The following is a 26104-nucleotide window of genomic DNA, read 5'->3' as shown; positions in this document are numbered from 1 at the left end:
TAGGCCAGCTTCTTGGAACTGCCCACCTGCAGCGGCTTTGAGAATAGACACAGACAGAGCGTAGGTGGGCACCGGTCTAGGCAACGCTGCCATAGCTGTCTGCTCTGAGCACAGTGAAACACGGTGACAAAGATACCTAAGATTTCTCTGTAAAACAGCTTCCACTGATGTTTTAAAGTGCTAGTTCAAACTCAGTGAGTTATGGATCATATTTCCTGTGCTTTGACAAAGCATTCTGCTGATTTCAACCGCTTGAGGAAACCAAACATACATACACTGCAGTAAGTAGTATGTTGTGAATATTACTCATTTAAAACAAAACAAAAAATAATGAAACGCCAAGCCCTCCAATGCCCTGATACACGTTCGGGGGAGTACAACATGAATTCTAGCTAACTTTCTTTTTTGTCTTTAAAATTCAACTGCTAGTTCAATTTCCTCTTCAAGAGTCTAACAAACAAGAAGAAAAAAAAAAAATGCATCACTAACGTAAATCTCTGCAGGAGGATACAGAGATGGGGAGACGGCAAGATTATCTGGAATTACATTCCACCTGCCTCCTAAAGTCTGTGACCCTTCAGCATCAAAAGCCGGGAGCCAGGGAGAGAAAAGTAGCTTCCGTGGTGTTCCTCCCTGTTCTAACACAACCCCCCTGATCCCCCTAGAATATGATTTCCAGCACTTGCTGGAGATTAAGCTGTGGCTGAACACCACACACCACCACTTCAAAACCATCGTACGACAGGAAGTACAAACCCAGCTCTGCATCAGAACAAAACCACAGCGTGAGGCAAATGAACGATTGCTAACCATCCACTTGAGTTTCATGCTGTAGGACAAACACCTTTTTGAAGGACAGTTCTCTTACTCGGTTCTCTCTGCCCCCCTCATCTTCCCTTCACCAGGACAAGATTCTGATATGGGGGCTACCAACGTACATCTCCTCTCCTCCAGTGAGCCACAGGTGTTCTAGACAGTGAACTAAATACACATTTTAGTGATAACTAACACCAGTGGCATTGCTAATACAAGTTTCCAGAGGAAAAAAACAACTAAACCAAACCAAAATTTTATTAATTATACTTGAACACAAGCCAGAAATGCAAAAGTCTGCTGATTAAAAACAGAAGACACTTCAAAAGAGAAGCGTTTCAAGTGTACAATCCTACTGACTGATTTTGACAGAACATTTGGGATGTGCAGTCATAACATGTTATGTTTGCATTCAGCCTTAAAAAACACAAAAAGCAGATAAATGCTTTTGCTTATGCAAAGTCAAAATCCCAACTGTATGCGTGTGTATTTCAGTACCTGAAATTAGATTTTATTTATTTTAAATTTCTTTTTTGCTGAGTATTCCTCAAGACATGCATGCACGAGTAGGCTCATTAAAAAGAAAAAAACAGAAGAAAAAAAATATGCTTATGCAAGCTCCCACATGAGAGTTTCAGCACTTTAAAGTGGCTGAACGAGTCCCTCTTTTCCTTACTGGATGCAATGCACTTGCCTAGAATTAAACAAAACACAGAAATCTAAATATATTCGTGACCGAAGGAAAGCACAAGGACAGAAAGGAAAAATAAAACAGCTTCTTCAGTAGTTTGGACTCACTAAAGAACCACCATGGGAGTAGAACAAAATTGTATGTTTGAACGAAAAGCATTTTGGGTGCCAAAAAAAGCAACTTCATAGGAGATGAACATGTGCAATTGCAAAGAGCACTGCAGGTGGCTGAAAAGGAAATCATCTAAAAAAAGCCTATAAAAAAATAAACTCAACAGAAGAAGTCTGAACTTTCTGAAAGTTTGTCTGAGGTAAGGAACTGATAAAGCTGGAATAACGACAAGCCATAATGCTCATTCCTGAACAGAAAAATAAATAAAAAAAAAAAAAAAAAAAAAAAAAAGGGGGAAAAAAACCCCGCACAACCAAAAATCCCCCTCACCAAACACCAAAGCCAAACCCCTCACATTTAGTTGTAACTTGGCATTTCAAATTGCAGGGGGGAACAGGAACACACCAGCAGAAGCAAGGTAACAGTCTTAGTCTTAATTTATCACCTCTTTTGTGCTTTAGTTTATCACCTCTAATAGCAAAAATCAAATAGTTTCTAACAATAAAGGTTATGTTATACGGTTAGGCTAGTGGATTTATTGCACATGTCAAAGTAATCATTATGCTAAACCATAACAAAACTCCCACATAAAACCTATTCTGATTTGTCACAGGTACTTACTTGAAAGTTTTCTGGAATATTTTCAGGCACATGCTTTTCTTAAAACAAAAAAACCCAAACAACCCAAAACCAACAAAAAAAGGGCAAGCAAAAGCCACACATACACAGAAATTCCTCTCCCAAGCATCCCTCTTCATGTGAATTCAGGGCTGATGATGTATCTAAGATTGACAGTACTGTGGCAGGTTTCCCTAAGACATAAAACAAGGACAACAGATATGGAAATGATCCTGAGTATCCTTTAGCCACCAGCCAACATAGTTTTGATTACAAGTCATCCAAGCAAATGTGTGACATATGTTACTTTCCACTTATGTTACTTTTCACGTAACCTCTTTGATCGTATCGCATTTGACAGCAGTGATATAAGCTAGTGGGAAATCTGGTTTTCAGTTGGGCCAGCACTGCACCAAGAGTAACTCACACGTATTAATCAAGCAGCCATCATAAGGCTAAAGGCCATGTTATCTATACCACAAACCCACTTGCTTTTGTGCCACGAACACTGCTTATTGCACACATAATTTCTTTTTCCCTTCTCTTGTTTCCTAAATGTTCAAAGGCTGAAGACTGCATTTTCTCCAGAAGAGAACTATGAAAGTTCTGGATGTTTTCAAAGTTTTGTACGAAGTAAGCAACTCTCTACGGCAAACAACTTTGTTGCAACATTATGAGGTGCTACTCCAATGGGAGCATAACCAGCAGTGGCAAGTTTTTACCTCATCCCCATTGCCAGTGACTCTTTACCAGTAAAATTAGATGGCAGGAACAACCCTTAGCCACTATAAATTCCACTTACAAGTTTTCATATACTTGTTCAACTCTGCAGTTAACTTACTACCCATACTACTACCTTCAGCATATTATTGCAGCAAAAAGCTCTTCCATGTCACTTTAATATCAAAACAACTAGGATCTGACAAGCTCCTCACTTCTGTTTTCAAAGACAAATACAGAACAAGACAATTCAGCTCTCTGACCCAGTCTCCCCTTTCTCAACCCCCCTTCAGTAACCAGCTCTCCTTCCTGAAGATACACCAACAGAGGACAAGCTTAGAAGCGTCATGAACTTCATTCAGCTCAAACTTCTTCCGAAATCTCAGTTTCAACAGCATTGTAGATGGAAGCCTATTAAGATATTCTAGCAAAAAAGGAGAGGTAACAAAAATTCCCACACATGTTTCCTAAGACTGTGTTACTATTTTGGACTGAGTCATACAGACTTCTTGTAATTTGGGATGTATTAAGCAAAAGCAGAACACAGACAACTAAATCACAAACACGTATGATATTTACCAGTTTAATGGGGTGGGAGGAAGAGACAGGGCAGAGATGGAACTGCTAAGGCTGCTCTGCTTCTCCATTGCCATTTTAATTTCCACAGACAACTAGAACAGGAAGTTGCACATTGTTTCTGTAAATGGATACCCCTTAGCCTCCTACTCTTGGCTATGACTGATAGGAAACACTGCAGTTGTATCTGCTGGGAACATCCACATGGCCTCAACAGTCCTAGCAGCCCTTACCCCATTCTGAGCCACAACCTTCCCCAGCAAAAACTTTTCCAGACTAAGACTGGGTACTCTGGCAAAGACCCTGGCCCAAGAAGAAACCATGCCACCAGTCAAGCCCTTCTCCAGAATCAACTCTCAGACTTGGACACACACACAGCAGTGAGTTCTTGGCTTCACCCTGCAAAAGTGCACCTGAACACAAATGCTGCAGCCTGATGGCAGGCTGAAAAGCAGCACAAGTCTCAAAGAGAAGTCTTGTGCACAGGCACAGAGAGGAGCACATTGATATATCCCTACTGCTGAATGCATTATCCCACTACTGTTACAGTAAATTCATTAGTCAGACTGATCGTGTGTTCAGAAATCAGACATTACCACCGTGCAGTTATTAGCATAACGATTAATCTTGATGGCAAATACTTGGGGAGAAGAGAAGCGTCAGCCATTGGGGATGACACACAGAAAGAAGCCTGTAGAAAGAAGCACCCAGAAGTCTGCAGTGTTCAAGACCTTGTCTCCAAGATAACTGAGCCCACAATTTGGGGGATGCAGGGGAGGCAAAGAACAAAACATCACCTGGTACAAGAGAATGGCAGGAAAAAAAAAAAAAAGAGACTGGCCATCTCTTCATGTCACTTTAGGTGGAAGTTATGACACACACACTACACAAGTATTGACCACTGAACTGTTTAACTGAGGAAAGTATGCTGGTGCCCTGGTAAAGGTGCTCCAAACATTGGTGGGTTAGAAGCCTTTGAACTGCACCGCAGCATTTCAAGAGGAGGCCTTAAAGCTCCACAGTACCACCCACCATGGACTCATGCAGGACTGGCCACTGACCTGTGCAAAACTGGACAGCTAAACACACACTGAAGAGCTACCAAACTTCTGCAAGAAACCAAACTGCACTGGGAAGTGGCTGGAATCAATATACTGCTACAGTTACCTTAATCAGGGAGGGAGGTGTTGGTGAGGAGTGAAGAATTTCCCTGAGAGGTAAAGGGGTACATCAGGACACAATTAATTGGACTACAAAGACAGCTGTGCAAACTTCTGTGGCCTGCCTCCTCCCCATTGCTTCACTAAAGTTCGGTTTTCCTAAATGAGGTCAATGTACTTTTTGGATTTAAGTCATATATATCCATTCAGCACTACCAACAGTGTTTACTCTCAGAAGTATATAGTTAACATAAACAACAACTATGCATTTATTTTAAGAACTACCACCACAGAGAAACCTAGGCAGACGGGCCGGAGGGGAAGAGTAACAGGAAAAGTATCTTTATTCCACTAAGATCTGCAGACTGCTTACAATCTGTTTTTCCAGGATGTTTGCTTGAGTCACAATTATTTGCAGAACTTTTGCTTTCTAAAAACTCATTTGGAAAAATTCACACCACATTTTCTTTATTCTGTTTCTACTGTTTATATGATGCTTTTAAACAACTATCAAACTAGGTGACCTGTCATTATCTAATAATGACCAGTCAGCAGCGTTCTCTCAATCTTATTTCAGGCAAATATTTCACATGGAAAACTGTCTTTGAAAAGTCTTTCAAATAATTTCCAAAAGAATAAATGCATTAGATACATTTATTCCAAGCAATTCAGCCAGCTCTAGTAGAGAGCATCTCTGAAGAGTTTCTGCATTGACTGAAGGACTATACATTTAATGCAGCCCAGGGAAATAAAGTTTCATAAAGATGAGCTGAAAACCAGATGCAAATAACTTGGACTTGTGGTCCCATTAAGCTCCTTTTGCTCCCAGGTCTGGAGGTCTAGAAGTAAGAAGCAAGCCAACTAGGACTGAAGCTCGATATTCTCTCTGCCAGCCAAAAGGCACACTGCACTGTGGGAGGAATGCTTAAAGCAGCAAAATCCCAAGTGATTGAACTTGAAGTTCTCTCAGTGCGAGCTTACGGAAACCATCTCCCACTTCCTGAAGCTTCATTATTTGTTAATATGCCACAGCCTGTACTAAGAAAAGGGAAAACCACATTCTTTTAACCAAGACCATGAACGCCCCCAAGAAGTTCTCTTCTCCAGTTCTATCATCCAGATGCCAGAGTAGCTTACCACTACATTAGGGGTGCTTCAAAACTGTAATAAATGAAGGACAAGCACTTCTGTGGTCAGCTGTCATGCTACTGTCAAAATAAGGCACTAACAGACGTGTCTAAAGGTCACATGAACACAAGTCACACAGCACAGAAATGGATATGCTTAATTATACATCAATTTAGGAGAATACTAAAACAGTGATAAATAAGTGATGAGCAGACCATCCTCGGTGTGCAGGGAGCAAATAAAATAAAGCTAGCTTTATTTTGAAGATGCTCTAGCTCCTATCAGCTTACAGGCTTATAACCCTGTCAGTGCTGTCTCTTACTATGAGACTTAGGGTGTATGAGGAAACTAACCCCAAACACAGTGACACAGGAGATTAGATAGCTGAGAGTCAAATTTGTTTCAGGCTGTTTGACTGGAGTTCTTGCTTTACCTTAATGACCCATAATTACATGAAAATGGCATATTTCTGGTATGACTTACAAGTTTCACCTCCCAAATGGAGACTGTCCTCAGTTACTTCAGTGTCTTGCTCATCACCACAGCAAGCAGAAAGTGCCCTCAGTTGGAGCACTGGAATAACAGTATTTCTACTGTTCATTCGCTCTCAAATGCCGTATTTCATCTGCCAAGGCACACATGCAGATCAACCGCATAATTTCAAGCTAAGTTTATTTTTTTAAAAACACCCAGGTTTAAAAAGTACTTGAATGTCTTGTAATTAAGAAGAACATGCAATTTGCTAGTCCACATGAGCTGGCATATTATTAGTTTACCATACACTACCTATCAACTATTAGAGAGCAAAAACTTCAGTAACACCTTTCCCAGCCTAGTTTAGGAGACAAGCCTTATCCACAGTACCAATTCATCTCTAGCCCTGTACTACATCTGGCCATTGCTGCATCTTGCCCAATACTAGACTTAACAACACACGTAAGAAAATCCTATAAATGGACAAAGAAGGATCAGCTTCCCAAAGACGACGTTTATCTCCTTTCCAGTCAGATAAAGGTTGATTTGTGGTTTGAAAGCTTATCCTGCAACCTTATACAGCCTAGTTTTGAACACAGTTCAACAACACAACTTAAGAAGAAGAAAAAACAATCCCCTAAGACACCAAGTTCAACAAGAAAGCAGAATTTCCTATGATTAAATCAAGCCTTTCAGTCATTTTATATTGCCTTGTTTTTATATTTTCAAAAGATGGCCCAGCTGACCTTTCCTGAAGCAATGATACATTTATTATTTCCATCATGATCCCTCTTAACTCAAAGGTCCCCACCATACTTGTTCTCACTTCGTATAGAAGCCTGAGTTTTTAATCTCACCCTTATTGCTCCTGGTTTTGCCACATACAGGAATTTGAGACAGCACAACAAGATCAGATTGACAAGACATTATTTTTCTCTTGCATGCAAGGAACAGAGAAGCCAGTTAAGAGAAACAGAAACCTATGCTTCAATCCCTGTGTGACACCACACTGAATTGTACTGATGGATCCATTGAAAATAACCACCCCAGAACAACATGTAAGGGGAAAAAGCAAGCGCTTTTAGGCGTGAACAGGTGAAGCTACAAAACTACTGCACATTAACATTCATACAAGGATACATCCATGAAAAAGTCATAGCTATTCAGCAGATTCTCAAAGAGGAAGCAAGCAAAATAAAAGATCTGTGATTCTGTGGTCATGTACTACTTACATTTTCATGCCCATAAGATATAATAGGCAAAAGTATTAGATAATATAACTGTTTGCTGGAACCAGGAACCAACATTAGAAAGGACAATGACCACTTTAGTAATCTATGTTTTGAAATTGAGGAAGAGGCTAACATACTTTTACGGTGGTTAGTTTACATGCACAGCCAGCATTCCAAATGGGAATGACTGAAAAAGGGAATCATGGCTCCACTAGTTGTCATTCAAACTGTGCTAGTCCAAAACATATTCCAATTTTTCTCAAAAAAGGAAAACCCTACATATAGTACAGCTTTTAATGAAATCTACAATTTGCCTTCCACTATCACCACAATGCCCTTTCCATGATGGCACTAGCAGCACAGTCAGTTAAGAATCAACAATATTCTTCAGTGGAATAAGTAGTTCTTGAAAAAAAGAAATACTCATGGCAATCTATTTCTATTTAGGAGTTTAGCCATAAAGTATATAAATTCATACAGTTTCACACACACTTTTTTCTATTACAGTAAAGGTAAACTTTCCCTTTTGTGTTCTGCGACTGCCCTGGTGATGTGGAGGTCATACTGTCCCAGATGATGTTGGGCAGGGGATGCACACAGGGGCACAGCAGCCGCATGGCAAGTATTTGATAAAATTAACACATTTGGGCAGATTTCCACACTTCAAACACTCTTTTTCAAAGTTACAACAAAACAACAGAAGTTGTCCCAGCTTTAGAAGAGCAGCTAACAAGTCATTCATGTATCTCCCATGAACTAATAAAATAGTTTGTTCACTACGTATATACAACCTGTAAGGGGGCTTTTACAAGACATGCAGAACAGATACCAATGGGTCCCAAAAGGCTGCTAATAAAGAGAATAAAGTCAAGCTAGCAGCAGTATAAAGAGTGGCAAAATGTCACTGCTGGCTTATAAAATTAATGTGAATCATTGCTTGGTCTTCCATTTGCAAATCAACATTAACTAAGCACTTACATGCTCCTCAATAAAACCTGCCAGCAGAAAGCACTAAGCAATTCCCTTCTGAACAGCACAAGTTGTCCAGCCACAAGCACCCAGCAGCACACATTCATGCACTTGAGAGGCAGATGACGAAGGGGGAAGCTTCAGTGATGCAGTACAACCAAGATTCACACAGCAAGCTTCTTGTACTTGCTTTTCCCCTCCCCCCCAGACACAGGTAGCTCAGGCATAACACTACCCAGCTGCCATGAAAACCAACATCCCAAATAGCTGCCTTAGATGGCACAGATACAGTGACTGACAATGCTTTGGTAGCTGGTTACCTGCTGCTGTATTAGACACAACGTTCTTGTAACTATACCTCATACACGGCAATTCCTTTTTGCCTTCCCCTTACGCCACTGAAACGTTGACAGAGATAAGAAAACTAATTCAACGTAAACCAGGAGCTATTCACATGTGAAGACTGCTGGTTTACTGAGACTTGAAATAGAATGAAAATTAGTTTCATGCAACAATCTAATCAGATGCATCTGAAGGAAAAATACAGACTCCTTGAAAAGTCCAATATGTGATTTTACAGCAGGTTAGTAACACATTTATGTGATGTATCTTCCAGATATGAAAGGTTTTCATTAAAAAAGGAAGATTGCACAAACCCCTTGACTCCTTTGTTGCACAAAGTTATCAAAAAGGCCTTTCAGAGTAATGTTCGCAGTCCTGGGATTTTTGGCTTTGATTTCAGAAAACAAGAGGCTGCATCAGGCCTCTTAATTTAGTATTTAATGAGGTATCTAGAGCTTACAGCCAAACACCCATTCAGCAGAAAGGAGGTTTTAATGGTCTAAAACACATGGAAAACTATGCATTCAGACTGCCCTTCTACCAGACTGTGCAATGGGAATCTGCATTATGAAGGAATTCATTACAGCCAGTGGTTATTAAAGTTAGTAGCTTCCCCATTCCCCAAACACACACTCAAACCTGCATTTACCAAAAAAAAAAAAAAAAAAAAAGGGGGGGAACAAAAGTTTCTTCTCAGTTTCTTCTTCTCCACCATAAGCAACTGCCCTTCCCCATCACAGAAAGGCTGACAGTTGCAGTTGCTCTCTCATAGGTGTACATAACTAAGCATCATAGGGGTTTTTGTTCTGTCTTGATTTTTTTCGTTTGTTGTGTTTGGGGTTTTATCTGACTGCATCAGCTGAGCTGTACAGGAATTACAGACAGATCCTACACATATTCATTTGTGGTCATGCAGGGAATTTCTAACAGAACAGCTGACAAGGCAACCCTTACACATTATACTACATTCTGAACAATTTATATGTATCATGTAGAAGCTGATATGCACGGAGTTACTAACAATTTTCATTAGCAGACAGATAACCAGAGCGAGTACGATTTAACTTCTTGGAGCCTTGGCCTCTTGTCACAGAGAGTACAGGAAGAACAGGATGTGAAGCAAAGGCCGCAGAGATAACTGTCAGCACTTTATTAGGAGAGGGAACATCACCCAAGGCAAGGTTAATCTAAACAAAAGGTGCAAGTTTCTTCACTATATTTAGAATATTTGTGTCTGCTGACAAGCAAGGGGCAGTCCAAGAGAACCAGAGAGAAGACATTATCTCTCTGATGTCCATAACATTAGATGATGCTTTAGCTCCTGCAGAAACATTTGGTCTCTTCACATGCTTTTGGACATACAGAAAGGAAAGTTTATATGGAACTGGAGCTTACAAGCATTTCTACACTGGGAGTGGCAGTTTCCCCCCCCAACTTTGTCATTGTCTCCCCCTGCACCACTTAGTTCCCATAGCTTATGATGTACCTTGCAAGATATATAAAGCCAGCTCTTAGGATATATGCAACTAGCTACTGCTGTTTAACACTAAGAAGGGTCACACCAGAGGGTAACCTGTACCAGCACTGCACCACACTCCAAAATAAAAAGGATTTTCCCAACTCCATGTACTAACCTCTCGAGCTTCAACTTGTGGTAATTGTTCAACATTACACTGTCACTACCAAAAGACTAACTGCAAAGATGACAGCGTCAGGCTTAAGTATTTGTAGGCTGCTGTTATGCCACTGCTCTGCTTCTTCTTTGTCAGACTAAACAAGCACAACTCCTTCAACCTCTCCTTGTAGGCTGCATGCTCCATGTTCCCAATCATCTCGGCATCCCTCTCTGCTAGACTACCTCCCAGTTTCCCTGAATCACTCTTGAACAAGGCAAGAGGTAACGTAAAACAACGGGACACAGTGCTCCAGGTGAAGCCTCATCACTGCAGAGCAGATGATAATCACGGCCCTTCATCTGCCAGCCACACTCTACCCAACATGTCCCTGCCACATGGTCTCACTTATTCAGATGGCCTCATGTTGTCAGCTCACGTTCAGCACAGCATCCACCAGCACACTAGCTCCTTTTCAGCAGGATGGCTACTCAGTCACCTCCCCGCACATACAAAGGCAGGGAGTTATTCCACCTCAGGTGTAGGGCCTTTCACCTTGACCAGTTTCCCCAAGGTTTTTGCTGGCTCAGTCCTCAAGTTTCTCAAGGTTCCTCTGCACTGAAGCTCTGCCATTCAGCATGTGAATGACCTTTCCTAAGAGTTATCCCCAGATTTGCTGAGGACACAGTTTATGTCCTGAACAGTCTGGCCTTCAGTATTAATCCTGCTTGTTCACAGCCATCAACCACTTATTAGTTCTGGCTAATTTTCTTTCCAGTTAACAGTCCCTTTGTCCAGCCCATGTGTTCTTCGTATCAGAGACCACCGGAGTTTTAAGCATCCTCCTCTTTTTAAAGAGGCAATTTCAGGGTAAAAGTAGCTGAACAGATATCCTTTGGAAAGAGAGTTATCAGTAAAAGGATCTAGACAGGTCTTTTGCTCCCATTCATAAGTGTACTAAAAGTACTTTACATAATTGCTTGTTCCTAGGCATGAGCATCCACACTCATCGGCAGATGATTAGTCACATTTTCTAACCCCTTCCTGCTTCTTGGCTTGCAAACATGAATTTGAACTGTGTTGTGATCATATACCACAATCCCTGAATGCAGTATTAGATTAATATGAAGGGCAGACACACACAGTCTGAGAGAAGGCTCCTTCCCACAAACTGAAACCTCGAGTGTTCCCACTGTACTTCCACTGCCTTATGGATCTTCAAACATCAGAGGTCTGCTGAGCACCTAACAGCTCTTGCGCTCTTCTTCCCTGCCATCAAACACTGGTTACTTTGTTCTCAACTTGCTACTACTTAAGAGCTCACCCCTTCAAGCCCCCAGAAGATCTTCACTGAAACCTAATCCACATCCCTCACTGATCACTCGCCCAATGGAAAACACCTTAGTATTTGGGAATCAGGGTGGTGTGTGTGATTCAACATACCCTACAGCTGTAAGTTTCAGAAGTCCTACAAGAAAAGACAACATCTGTGTGTTTCATTATTGCCTCTGATTTCACCTAGACAAGCATACCATAGAAACAGAAGGCATCTGGCCTTCTGTTTGCATACAGTATTTGAATTACACATGCAGTGAATTAGATATGGATGGTAACAAGCAAGATTATTCTAAACCAGTTCAGGGGTTTGGGGTTTTTTAATAGTTGTAAAACCTTCTAACTTTTAATGGTGACAAAAGATGCACTTTTTTCTTGCCAAGAGTTATGCTTTCAAAACACTGTTTTGTAATAGTCCCTATTTTGCATTAGAGGAGAGCTTTCAGATGCAGAAGAAAATCTTAACACTGAATGTTTAAGGGGTGCAGTGTTTACTGGTGCAAACCATCCTTTCTTAAAAAGGAGTCTATTGCTTGCTTCATGCTTCAAGAGGCATGGATTTAAATACTGAGCTATTTAAAAAGTGTTTATGTCAAGGGAAAAAGAAAAGGAATAGCTGCTACACCCAGTACTGCAGCTGCTCTGACATAAGTATGAGCATTGATCTGTTACATTTTTCAGTTTTGACACAGTAAACAAGGATGTGTCCCTGTCAACCTCCCTCCCCTCTGAGGAATCTGGCTGTCCCAGCTTCAGTACCTGGAAGTTTGCGGAAGTGAAGCAGCAAAAAATTTATCTTAAAGTACATTTTTAAGTCAGCTCCTGTTTCCAAGAGAAAGAGGGGAAGAGGGGAGACCAACAAAAAGTCAGAAGAGCACAGTCCCAAATTTCTAGAGGAGCAGTTTTCCCTTGTCAAATATTCAAGCTATGAAGAGCTGAACTTAACTCCTCTACTAGAAGACACCAATTTTCAGAATCAAGAGAGGAATATGAGAGGATTTTTTAATTTTATTTTTAAAGAATTAACTCATTGGCTCAGGAACCCATGCAAAACCAGCACAAATTAGCGCCATGATTTAAACAGCTAATCACAATCTCATTTAATATACATAGGAAATAAACGTAATGAAGCATAAAGCACAATCAGAGCATAAATACAGTGTCCTGCTTAACTCATCATCAGGGTACATGAAAAAATCCTGGGTTTATTTAGATGCTGCACACCTCAAGAAACACCACGTGCTGAATGTTGAGGTCTTCATTCCTTCCCCACCTCAATGTGCAAGGTCCTTCCTTTGTCTTCCGAGGTCTCTCATTGCAAGCTGACCCTTAGCTTCCTCTTTCGCTGCCCAGTCCATGTATTCACTCATCTTCCCTAAAATTATTACAAAGGAAATACTACCTATTCCAGGCACCTTATACTTCATATGCTACAAAGAAAGCAAAACACCTGGCTATTGCTGTTCCATCTTCTTCAAAGAAAATTTCTTTTTGGTCTGCAACATAGCATATGTCTATACCATAGAAGAACTGCTGCTCTGCTGCTGCCTAGGATTTGTGGATGGACAAGTCACCAGTGATGGGGTTCAAGTCCTTTTCTCCACTACCTTTTCACACACTAGCGTCCCACAGGGAAAGTTGAAATGGCACACCACAACAGTGCAGCACTCGGGCTGCCCCTTCTTTCCCATCTTGGATCAAAATTAGCTCAACTCCTACCTGAAATTTCTCTTTTAAGTATGGCCATCCCCCAGGCAAATAAAAACAAACAAGCACCAAATAGGAACTGACAGGAATACACAATGCAAGTGACTGCAACAAAAAGCTCATAGCAGGGAGTCTAAAGGCACATATAGAATCACAGAATCATTTAGGCTGGAAAAGACCCTTAAGACCATCGAGTACAACTGTAAACCTAATACTGCCAAGTCCACCACTAAACAATGTCCCTAAACACCACATCTATGTGTCTTTTAAATACCTCCAGGGATGGTGATTCAATCACTTTCCCAGGCAGCCTGCTGCAATGCTGGATAACCCTTTCAGCACATAATTTTTTCCCAATACCCAATCTAAACCTCCCATGGCACAACTCGAGGCCATTTCCTCTCATCCTAACACTTGTTACTTGGGAAAAGAGACCGACACCCACCTCGCTATAACCTTTCAGGTAGTTGTAGAGAGCAGTAAGGTCCCCCAGAACTTCCTTTTTTCCAGAATAACCCACCCCAGTTTCCTCAGCCGCTCCTCATCAGACTTGTGCTCCAGACCCTTCACCAGCTTCGTTGCCCGCCTCGACCCTTCACCAGCTTCGTTGCCCGCCTCTGGACATGCTCCAGCACCTCAGTGTCTTTCTTGCAGTGAGGGGCCCAAACCTGAACACAGTGTATGCGGTGCAGCCTCACCAGTATGGAGTACAGGGGGACAATCACCTCCCTAGTCCTGCTGGCCACACTGTTTCAGATACAAGCCAGGATGCTGTCGGTCTTCTTGGCCACCTGGGCACACCGCTGGCTCGTGTTCAGCCGGCTGTTAACCAACACCCCCAGGTCTTCCACTGCCCCCAGCCTGTAGCGCTGCGTGGGGTTGTTGTGCCCCAAGTGCAGGACCCAGCATTTCTCCTTGTTGAGCCTCCTACAACTAGCCTTGGCCATCAATCCAGCCTGTCTAGACCCCCCTGCAGAGCCTGCCTGCCCCCCAGCAATCAACACTCCCCCTAACTTGGTGTCATCTTGAAATTTACTGAAGGTGCACTCAATCCTAGATTATTAAGATACTGAACAGAACTGGCCCCAGTACTGAGCCCTAGGGAACACCACTTGTGACCGGCCACCAGTTGGATTTATTCCATTCACAACTCTTTAGGCCCAGCCATCCAGTCAGGTTTTTTTACACAGCGAAGAGTATGCCTGTCCAAGCCATAAGCAGTCAGTTTCTCCAGGAGGATGATTGATGATGTGGGAAATGGTGTCAAAGGCTTTACTAAGGTCTCGGGTCCAGGTAAACAACATTCATGGCCTTTCCCTCATCCACTAAGTGTGTCACCTTGTCACAGAAGGAAATCAGGTTCATCAAGTGGGACCTGCCTTTCATAAACTCATGCTGGCTGGGCCTGATCGCCTGGTTGTCCTGCATGTGCCACATAACAGCACTGAAGATAATCTGCTCCATAAGCTTTCCTGGCACCAAGATGAGACTGACAGGCCCGTAGTTCCCTGGATCCTCCTTCTGGCTCTTCTTGTAAATGGGCGTCACATTTGCTAACCTTAATACCTTTAGTGAAGTCTTGACATGCACATTGGTCCAAAGGAGAGACTTGCTCTCTTTTTCCCCCAAATCTTACCGAACAGGATGAGTAGGATCTCTTATACTGGAAAGCTTTGCAAACTTCTCCAGAAGAGCAATAAAGTCTCTGCTCTGCCACATCAGAGCAGCTTGGAAAAGTCATGTCAGCTTGGCAAAACTCAAAGTCAATATCAAGGGTTTAAGCCAAAGAGCTTAGCTGTATGTGCACAGCTCTGTATATTAGGTGTAGTAAATAGTTACATGGCAGATCACTCCAGACCCACACATTACAGCAGAAAATATAACTACAGAAAATATAGATGCAGCTGGGCAGGCTTTTGCTGTGGCTGCTATGCAAAAACCATTGGAGCTGTTCACTGCCTCCATGTGCCCAGAGCAGTGCTCCCTTACCACAGTGTGATTACACATATGAAACCTCTCTGCTCTCAAGAAGAAATCAAAGTTGAATTAATTTTTTCCTATAAAAGCAAGCAAACTTTCCATCTGTAAAATTAAGTTCCAGTAACAAGAATATAACACATCACTCCATCACCTAACTTTTCATGAGTGCTTTTTCCATTGAAGAAGGTACACAGCTAGGAAAAATACTGAGTGGCTACTAATCAAAATTAGCTATCCAGCCATCTGGCCTAGAGTCTTTCTGGAAAATGCACAGAGAACTGAAACAGGGTAGGGGAACAGAAAGCACCTGCAGGTCAGAAGAACCACAGAATTTTCTTCCATAGAAAGAAGAAAGGTATTTTAACCAGAAAAACTATCAAATTGTGCCTTATTTCACAGATACTTGCTCTACGCTGCAAAACCCAGAATTGAGTATTTGACTGGCAATCCTCAGATCTCCATTTCTAGGCAATACTTCTCACATGAAAAATTCCATTCTGAGAATACGTTCATCCACATGCTTTAGTGGCATGAAAATATTCACAACTGATACAAATGAAAGACACTCTGGAGACCTTGGAAAATTTAGACAGTCTATCAAAGCAACTGCACAGCAGATTTAAGATACGCAGTTGAAGCATTTAAGCAGAAACAATTCAAAGCAAATAGCTGAGCTGGTATGCATGCATTATCTGTATCCAGTTTAATTCTACAAAATTAGTCTGCAGAGGTTCATTTATAAGCAAGGATTAGTTTCAGGAAAGACCAACCAGGACAGAAGCTACAAGCAAGTGACCTTGCTAAACACTCTTCAAAAGCTCTACAAAGCACTGATTGTTCACAGTCTTTAGCAAACAGTTCATGTATCAGGTGACTCAATAGCTTTCAGCATAGTGCCTTCAATTCAAGTGGCAACAGTACAGAGGGTTAACACCTTTTGTGCTAGTTAGTCGTATCAGCAGGCCAGTAAGAATTTAACAATAATCGCTTCACACACACACACTGCAGCTCTGAAACACATAAGAAAAGATGTGCTCAGTACAAAAGAGCATCCAATGCTTGGGAAAACCTGTAGGTTCAAGTCCTTTACCCAGTCATTTCTTCAGAGGTAGTCATAATCCTAGCATCAAGAAATCTTTGAACACTTGACAGAACAAGGAACTTATCTACAGCAATTGTACTTCCTCCTACTTTCCTGTTTCAGTGGAAGGCACTTTTTAAACACTTGATACAGCTTTTAACACTGTTTAGTTCTTAGCACACACTAACTTGACAAGCCTTTTTGAGAGGTTTGTTACTAGGAGGGCCTCTCCACATGCACTGGAATCTTCACCCTGCTGACATGCTTTCAGTGAACCACTGTGCTGCCATTTAACAACGATTTTTTAGAAACCATAATTACTCTGAAATAACAGTAAACAGGTTAGCAGATCCTATGAGGAGACAGACAGTAGAGACCGTAAGACACATTTCTTTTCAAGTATTTGGTCTAAGGTGGACCACTAATGGTACCAGTTGACCAACAAAGGTTTTAAACTCACTGGCTGCACTGAAGAACATTTTAGGTTGAATCCTCTGAGATTTGTTTATGAAATGTCTCAGACAGGCATAGGACAAAGGCCAAAGATCCAACTGAATTTCAATAACAGCATATGATAGAGCGGACACCGGGCCCTCAACAACCCACTCAAGCCCACTTGAGAACAGCAACATAGGAGTTAATGAACTGAGTGGATCCTGTCCCTCCCTCCTTGCTTGGCACTAGTATGGGACACACATGATGATGCAATAAGCCACTTCCAGGCTAAACGCAGCAGACATTTTTTGGCTGAGTTAGCATACAATCAGACCAATGCCAGATCAGGTACAAGGCAGGCAGCAGCAGCAACTCTACCCCCTCAGCAGCAGCCAGCTAGGGTGACACTTCAGCCAAGGGAACACAAGCCGTCACTGACAGGGACAAGCCTGTTCTTTCCTGTCATCTACTTCCATGTGCTCCCCACATCAACTCCAGCAATACTGCAGTCACAGTACAAGTCAGGTCAGCTCATTCAACTGCTTTGGCTTAGAAAGAGGCTCTCCCTCTCACACAGCTCATGTAATTACATCCTGCAAAGGTATGAAAACAAATGAGATTACTGCAAATGTTGCAACGTTAACAGAAGTACCATATGAGCAGTGGTATTTTATCTAGATTTCCTTCAGAAAGAGAATCCTCTCCACCCCCCCTCAACTGTAGCTTCAGTTCTTGGAATCCGAAGTAATTAACTCCTGCTTTAAACCAAACATAATCCCAGTGCTTCTTGACAAAAGAACTGTTTTACTTCTGTCCTGACCTCCATCACAAAGTGGCTTTCATAAATACTGAAAGAAAAAAGCCTTACCATTTTCTATCATGTTACTCAGAGAATTCAGAGAAATCAACATAAACTATCCAGCTCAATACAAGAGAAAGGTAACGCCTTCTCCAGTGTTGTCAGTCCTCTATTAGAAAAAAAAAAAAGATTACCTGGGAGATATGGTTGATGGAGGATTCCATCCTCCGTAGCTGGGATGCTTGGATGTCCAGCAGTTGCAATACATTGTTGGCCAGTGCATTGATCTGATAAGCAACACTGGCTAGAGATTGGGTTGTGTAGGCTTTGGTCTCTTCTAATGCTTTCCTTTTATCTGGAGCCTGTAAAGCAAGAGAACAAGACGTTTGCTTAAGTCCAGGAAAAGGGTGGGGTATGGGGGAAAAGGACAAGAACATAAAAATACAACCTATATTTAGAAGAATCTGTAATTAAGAACATTTGAGTATGCAGTCAAAGTACTCTATCTGCATCTACATTTAAAAAATTCTCAATAAGGAAGATAAAGAATTTGAAAAATATTTAACCATAATAGAACTATATGCCAAAAACACCAAGTCATTCAGTAGAAAACACACTATTGTGATGTGTTACAGTTGAGTTTCTAAAGCCTGTCCAACCCTTCGTTTCCCAAAAAGCCTCCGATTCCCCAGGAACACTGAAATGCAGCTTCTGCCATCTCTTATGAGGTCATGCAGCTCAGGCCCATTAAAGACAGAAAAGTATTTTCCCACAGTTGGGTGTCCCCTACTGCACATGCCACCTACAAAGCCAACCCTCCAGCTATGCAGGTTACTATTCCCACGGCCCAGGAGAAGGGCAAGTAGTGCATCATGATGGTATGCACAGAGGGCTCCTGCATGCAGGGAGTATTTGTGAAACTATCCCTCCTCAGGCAAAAGCCTAATAAACTTTCCTTGACAGCTGAGGAAGTCATCATGTCTGAGAAGACACACACATTCTGATGCGTCAGAAAGGAGCACAACTTCCCCCTGAATGGCAAAAATAAACGGATCACTTTCCCGCTGAAATCACACCTTGCTAAGTTGAAGTCCTCAACCTGTCCTGAGGCACTTGCTCCCTAGTCAGAGGGCAGGTTACTGTCCAAGATCAGCAACTGCTTACGTGACTTGAATCACACGACCCAAGTCAGTCCCTTCTCACTGGCAGGATGAGAAAAATCCATCTGGAAAATGCACACACCCCACTCCGAAGTGCTCCCTGTATCACAGCTTGGGAGCTGGCAGCAGAGGCCATGTACTTCATCTGTTTACCCAGCTTGCAAACTGCAGCTACCCAGAAGTCTCTTTCTTCCCTCTGTAGGAAAGGTGCACTGCATAAGGAAGGATTTGCAGTATATGATGACTCAGTGCTAGCATAGTTTCTTCCTCATTTTATTTGTGGAACAGTCAGTTGATCTCAGCAACCAAAAGGAGAGGCTCATATTAATAGTCCCTTCCAACTAGTCTTCTATTTTTATTGTTGATTTCTTTGAATAAGACTCAACATACACTGTATGCAACAGTTACAGTATTAACCATAAAGTCAGGAAACTAAGAAATTCCATTTGCATTCAACTAAGCCCTGTGCTTCCCAGTTTCCATGCACTCATTCATTCTTAAAGGCTGCCTCTATTCCTTCACCTCAGTATTTTCATTTAACACCCCCAAGTGTTAAATCTGCACCTGAGTTCAAGTATGAAAAGATGCAACAGCTAATAAGGAATCTTTCTTGTCTCTCTTGCTTTAAGGAGAGAATCAGAAGGCAAACTGTTCATATGCATTATAAAGTTGCAGCATGACCTAAATACTGCAACACAAGCTATGCTAGGCTACCTTTTAATTAAAGATTTGTCTTTTTTTAAACACAGGTGAATTCCCCCCCCCCAAATCCATACAATTGTTCATAATCATGATTAACATTCCTAGCAGTTTTTACACTTTTTAGGACACTTGGTTAATGCCATCCTTCAAATGGATTCACATACAGATGCCTTCTACTATGTGAAGCAGCAAGAACAGTTTAATACAATCTGTTGCCAAAAGGTAAAAAAACAGCTACTGCATGTACAAAGGCCAAACCATGCAAAATTCCAATTTTTTTAGTATTTCCAAATGCAAACAAAGCTATCTTCCACCTAAAAAGAGTATTGACATTTCTAGCTGTCAGAACACATTAGTGAGTCATTTTGCTTCTTTAGAAAACAAACTTTGGTGGTGAAGGATCTGTAAAGCAACTATTAAAGGTTCAAGAAGCAAGTTTCCCAAAGTACCCTGGCTTTCCAGACGCATTTTAAACTTCAAATTGCCACTAGCAGTGACTTTAAAAAACACTTTCCTGTTGAGCTGAAGCCTAAAAAAACCCAACTGATTATTTATACTTGAACTTCTACCACCCTGGACAACAGTGAAAATGCAGGTAGCAACTTCACCAATAACTGAAATAAAAGGTTTACTGAAGTAGACACACACAACAAGGCAGCAGTCAACACAAGTTTAACTTCATAAAAGCTCAACTGGAGAGCTATAGCCTTTACTCAAGCAGTTTTCTTACTACAAAGTTTCAACTAATGGATACGCTGAACACTAACAGGTTACAAAGCCATGGCACTCAATTACTGAGTGTTGTCGAGAAAACCTCACTGTATAAAAAGTTTCTTTTCTTCTCTAATGATTTGTTGATCAAATGCCTCACCCTCATTTGCCTAAGCACCTAAGGTTTTAGTTATTTGCTCAAATGACTAGATGGATTAGATGAACACAGTTCTGATGTGGAACATATTGCATGTCCTAGCACAATTACGTTAGAAACATTTTCAAGCTTTGCAGATAATTCAGGCGATTTCAGTTTAGAGTTTAACAGTTTAGATTAGAACTAACCTGACATAGTCTTTTGCATTTCTTAATTAGAACTACTGGCATCCACAAGATACAAGCTAAAAGCTTTACAGCCAGCAAAGGGGGAAGAGGAGAAGGAGAAGCCAAGAGCTATGTAGCAGCAACAGGAGGGAGCCAGGATTCCCAATGTTCTTAAACTGTTACTTTCACCTCTCTTTAAGCAAAAACTAAAAGCGCTATAGAAGATAATGGACATTTACATGCCTTCAGATATTTTGGAATAATATATGAGCACCAGTTAACTATTCAATTTTAATGACAACACAATCTAAAGATTGTCAACTGACTTGTTTTCCTAACAGTTCAGAATTACTTTATGATCCTGTATCAAAAGCTTTAAAGATACTGTTGTTTCTCCAGTAGTCCTTGATATAAACAGAAGTTTGAGTGGCCTTTAGCAGCAAAGTGAATATTCTCTAAATCCAGAATATCACAGCTTTTGAAGTTTCCCTTTTAAAATAAGCTCCCACCTGTATGCCTAGTTCACCCTTAACATTCATGTTACTATGGCAAAATTGCAGTTTGAAATTGCTTTCACGTAACTATGTTTAATACTAAAAAGAAAACTCCTCCTATAAACCAAGCAAATACATGAAAAGACAGTTAAACTTGCATGGCATTCCACACTGCATATCATGTATTTTTGGCAAATGCAAACTTGTATAATAAAGCTTCCTTTAAAAAAGTCACATAATTACTATAGTAAAGTAGAAAACTGATTCTGTACCCAAACAATTGCCACAGTAAAAAAAAAAGAGTAGGAGCTTATTTACCAATTCTTCAGTTCAGTGACACATCAAGGTCAAACGATGAGGAACCTGTCCATCACTCAGCAGCTGATCTTTACAAGTCATATACCCAGCCAATTTTTCTCTTCCCCTCTCCAAACTGCCACCCACAAAGGCATATCCCCACAATAGTGTCTGCAGCGTTCAAACCATCTGCCCTCCAGCTTTCTCTCTCAGCTAATTCCCACCATCATCTAGTTCATGCAGCGCACAACTACAGGTACAAACTTGCACCCAAAAAAATCACATCAGCTCACACTGCAAAGCACCTTCAGAAGCCTAACCTTCTGTTGCAATCACACCAGTCCATACTCTTCATCATCTGTTCTCTGACCTCTGTTTTCCCCGCTTCCCACTTCAGTTCCATTCACTGTGCTTGAAACTCCCTGTAAGAAAAATGCCCCACCAGAAGGGCTGGCTCCACTTGAAAAGGGTCAGAAAGCAGTTCATCAGATCACACCAAGACTGGCTGCCCTGGCAGAAAGAAATTAATTTGCCTCCTCAGTACGTGGCATGCATTGCTCCACATTTTTCATCTTCAGCTGTTGGAATATATCCAAACTCAAGCACAGAAAAACCCATCCAGGATAAACTACTAACAGAGCACTGCCCTAAAGCAGCCAAACAGTCACTAAGCTGAACAGAGCTGTTAATTATTCAGTGCCCAATACCTGTTCAGATGTTTGGCATTCTGTTCAAGGGTTTGAACACTCTCAGCAATCAAGCTACAGAAACAACTTCACACTCAGTTTTATATGCCTTTGCTGTAATTGCTCATACACATTTAATGAATTCAACAGTGCAATACATTTGTGTTTGCTTCACAAGTAAACACAAGATAATTGTTTAGGTTTAAATCTTGGTTGTCATCTTTTTAAAAAGACTTACACCTTTCATTAATCAATTAAAGAGAAAATTAGGATTGCTACAATCAGCTGCCACATGGATTTAGCAATCTTTATCACATGAGCATTCACAGAATGCAGCTATGCCAAAGTCATCAATACACCCATTTGTATTCTCTTTTGTTCATGTTGTCATTTACTCACCTTAGACATTCACAGAAAGCATACTTCCTGATAAGACAGATACTACAGTTGAGGTTTCAAAGTTCTGCTTCCTTCACTAAGGTCCTGCCATTTTAACACAGACAACTGTTCCCAACAAGCTCAGGAATGAAGTTTTACCAAAAAAACTAAATCAAAACACAAAACAACCAAAACAACACACACCTAGCCAAAACTTCCAGCTTAAATTCGCTACAATTTACAGGCACCTCATTTTTCCAGTCAATTGGAAATACTTTTATAGAATGGTGAACATGCACATCCAGGCAGTGGCTTGGAGACTCCTAGATCTCAGTACTTAACTTCCCTGAGAACTAGCTGGGGACATACCAAGGTGGAAGGAACGTACTTCTGAAAAGTGGCTTCCCCACTCAGAAAACAGGAGCACTGAAACCTCCCTAAAGCAAGCGCTCCTAACATTATGTGGAAATTCTGGATGCATCTATGAGTTCGAAGTTGCTGCTTCACTGATCTGATAAGGCTTTTAATAACTCCAAGCTGGTCTTAAGGGTTTATTTGTTACTTCTTGCCTGCTATTGGCAAAAGGCCTAGGCATTTCTAAACTATTCACAATGTATGTTCAGCTTAGACCAAGTGTTCCATATTCAAGCTGCAGTAATATGTTTCGAAGTTTTAAATATGCCATACATGCTAGATAATATTTACCTACTGAGTCAAGTGTCTAATAATTTACATTGAATATCAAGAACTGTAAATCCAGAGATCACTAAATAACAGAGGAGCTACATACTTAAATAAAAGGGTAGCCCATGGATACAGGTTCCTCCTTACCCATAGTTCATGAAGCTTGTTAGATTGCTTCGTAAACAGGCTGCACCATGAAGACTGTTTGGCCATTACCAATAGTTATTACATCAGAGTATCAGTTATAAACAAGAGAAGAAAGTCAAACTGGCAAGTGACCACAGCAAGTGCCACAAGTTTCTATATTCTGAAGAATGTTCAGGAGTGAAGCACGTACCCGAAAGCCGTACAAGGAGATCTAAACAGACAGTGGTTATTACTAGCAGGTGCTGGGTGGGGAGCATTCAGGGTTTCTCTCATCACACATACAGCCTTAAGGGATATACAGCATTCCAGAGCGGCGGGGGAAACTAAGGTTTCAAAATTTATAAATAGGGGTCACTTACATTATGTATGCCACCCAGGTAAGGACAGAGTATGAATCCGATATGTCACATGTCAACTGTCTCCTGGAACAGGCTTACTATGCTCAGGCCATACACCAGTCTCACTGCAAGACTAGCATTTACTTTAAGGGGATGATGCACTGAGTATTTCCTAATATCCACGGAGCTATACTAGGCCTGGTGTTTACCTGCCTACAAGTTATAGACTGTTCCTCACTGATCTGCACCTCAATTCCCTCACTGGAATGTGAAGCCAGGCATCAGGAGAGTTAGTTCAGAAGTTTAAGCTCGACCTTTGCCCAACATACTAGCAGCACAAGAGACATCCTCTCATAGCAACACAGATAGAACTTCAGAGGGTCACCTGTACACTTCATCTATTGTCTTTTCTTCAACATAATCAGTCTCAGATCAGTCACCATCCGTATTCTTGTTACTGGAACCACCTGCTCTGCCATTCATATCCTTACCATCATCAGCAAAACCAACTGCGAAAAATTTAAAAAGAAAGCATTTATGCAGGGACAAGGAACTGGAAGGGACTTAATACAAGCACAGCCTGATTAAATGACAGGGCAAACCCAGCCTCCATAGGAAGGGGAACTAAAGCCATAAACCCACCTCTCCCAGAGCACAGGCAAATCTCAACTAAAATTATGCATCACAAAGACCAGTACTACAATGTGTGCAGTAGAAAAATGTTCAGCTGTCTTACTGAAGTGATTTGCCATAACTTGTCGCCATAACTAGTCATTTTATGGTCCTTTTATACTATTCCTGAATTTGGGGAGGGGCGTTGAAAGCTCAAGATTCTAATTACCCAATAACTTGCAAGCTATTGATAGTAATATATTGCAGTCACTGATCATGTCCACCTCCTGTCCAATGCCTTCTCTCCGGGGGACTGGTGGTCAATCCTTCACTAACAGTGAAAACAAGAAATAGAAGAGACTATCCAACACACCTCTCTACTCATAGTGAGAAGTGGAGTCAAATAGAAGCAGCAAAGCTCTCTACCACTTAAGTAACTGGTTGTTCAAGGAGTACGAAGGAATTTAAAGACAGGGCAGGCACAGAAGGATGCCTAACAATTCAGAACAGTTCTAAAACCTAGGATCCCTCTCACTACAGTAACACCAGAATGAAAACTAGGATTAAATTCTTGATCAAATTCTTTCAAGTCCATTCAGTAAACAGCAACTCTTTCCATCTACTGAGGCAGAAATCCTCAACACACACAGCCAGGCTAGCATCTACAATTCAACTCAAGTGAACTTCCTTTCAGCATCCACAACAAAAAGGCCCATTGGTACGAAATAATAACACGTCTGTTGAGTTTCTCCAAGATAAGATGCAGTAACTCAGCTATACCAAACACAGAGGAACTGGTAGAACTTGAAATCTCTTCTCCCCCGGTAAAGACCTTGCACAATATAGCTGGCACTCATTCATGACACCAGACAATAAGGTGATCACCACCACACCACAGCCCGCAAGTAAGTGTTTCTATAACAAAACAGACCGAAATCTATCTTGGCAAAAATCATTGACTCATCAGCTATTCCATCTCAAGGGTCAAGATACATACCAAATTACTGTAGTTTAACAAACACATAGGACAGTAAGTGTAAAAAGCACTGCCTGTAATTCACAAGCTGTTTCAGACAGGCCCTTCCCCCAAATCCTGTACATGCTAGACAATCAGCTAGAAGCAAATCCTTCATTTCCACCAATAATATTCCCCTGACCAGTCCTGAATAGCCTTGATAGCAAATTAGCATTTCTATGGGCTGAGACCAATTTAGCCAATCTGCTTGTGTCCTTGCAGATTTTCTTTAATTTGGAAGTTGCTTTTCATTCTGTTGATTAATTAAAAAGAAGAGCCTCAATTTTTCTAATCATTATCTCCTTTGGGGAAGATTGAGTGAGAAGTACATTCATTAAGGGGAGAAGTTCATTGAAAAGGAGAGTTTAAGGAACATGCATATATTTCATACACATACATATACTCCTGATAACACTTTTACCATTGAGTTCTGATAAAAAATGCAAAATGAATATGGACATTGATGTTTAAAAAAAAACCCAAACACGCTGTTTAACATTCTCAGATACACTGATACGGGTTATCATCAGATCCCAGCCCATTCTGACTTGGGCGTACACAGCCGAGAACCATGTTTTTGAGATTAAGCTTTCAATAATTACCTTACCCTCATACGTTTTTTTACTTAAACTAAAGGCAAGTCCACAAGATGCAGCATTCGCAACATGCTGACACAGACTTCAACAGGTCTGTAAAGGAGGGCAGAAGTAGCCTACAAAAACACTATATTTTTTTTCCAAACAGTAAAGAAGTGGGGGGAAAAAAAAAAAAT

General features: G+C 41.2%; 1 protein-coding gene across 11 annotated transcripts in view; it reads right to left on the bottom strand.

Moving 5' to 3' along the window:
* The window catches only part of ABI1 (abl interactor 1), an 81660-nt gene that overhangs the window by 40236 nt on the left and 15320 nt on the right, over positions 1-26104 (bottom strand). For all 11 annotated transcript variants that reach the window (XM_080386005.1, XM_080386010.1, XM_080386009.1 and 8 more), the window contains exon 2: positions 17979-18146. In XM_080386005.1, the coding sequence (XP_080242131.1) occupies positions 17979-18146 (168 nt within the window). The remainder of the gene's footprint in view (positions 1-17978; positions 18147-26104) is intronic.

The sequence above is a fragment of the Falco punctatus genome (genome assembly GCF_963210335.1).
Source record: "Falco punctatus genome assembly, chromosome: 4".
Lineage (NCBI taxonomy): Eukaryota > Metazoa > Chordata > Aves > Falconiformes > Falconidae > Falco > Falco punctatus.
The sequence above is the reverse complement of the archived record's forward strand: the minus strand, read 5'-3'. Positions and strand labels throughout refer to the sequence as shown.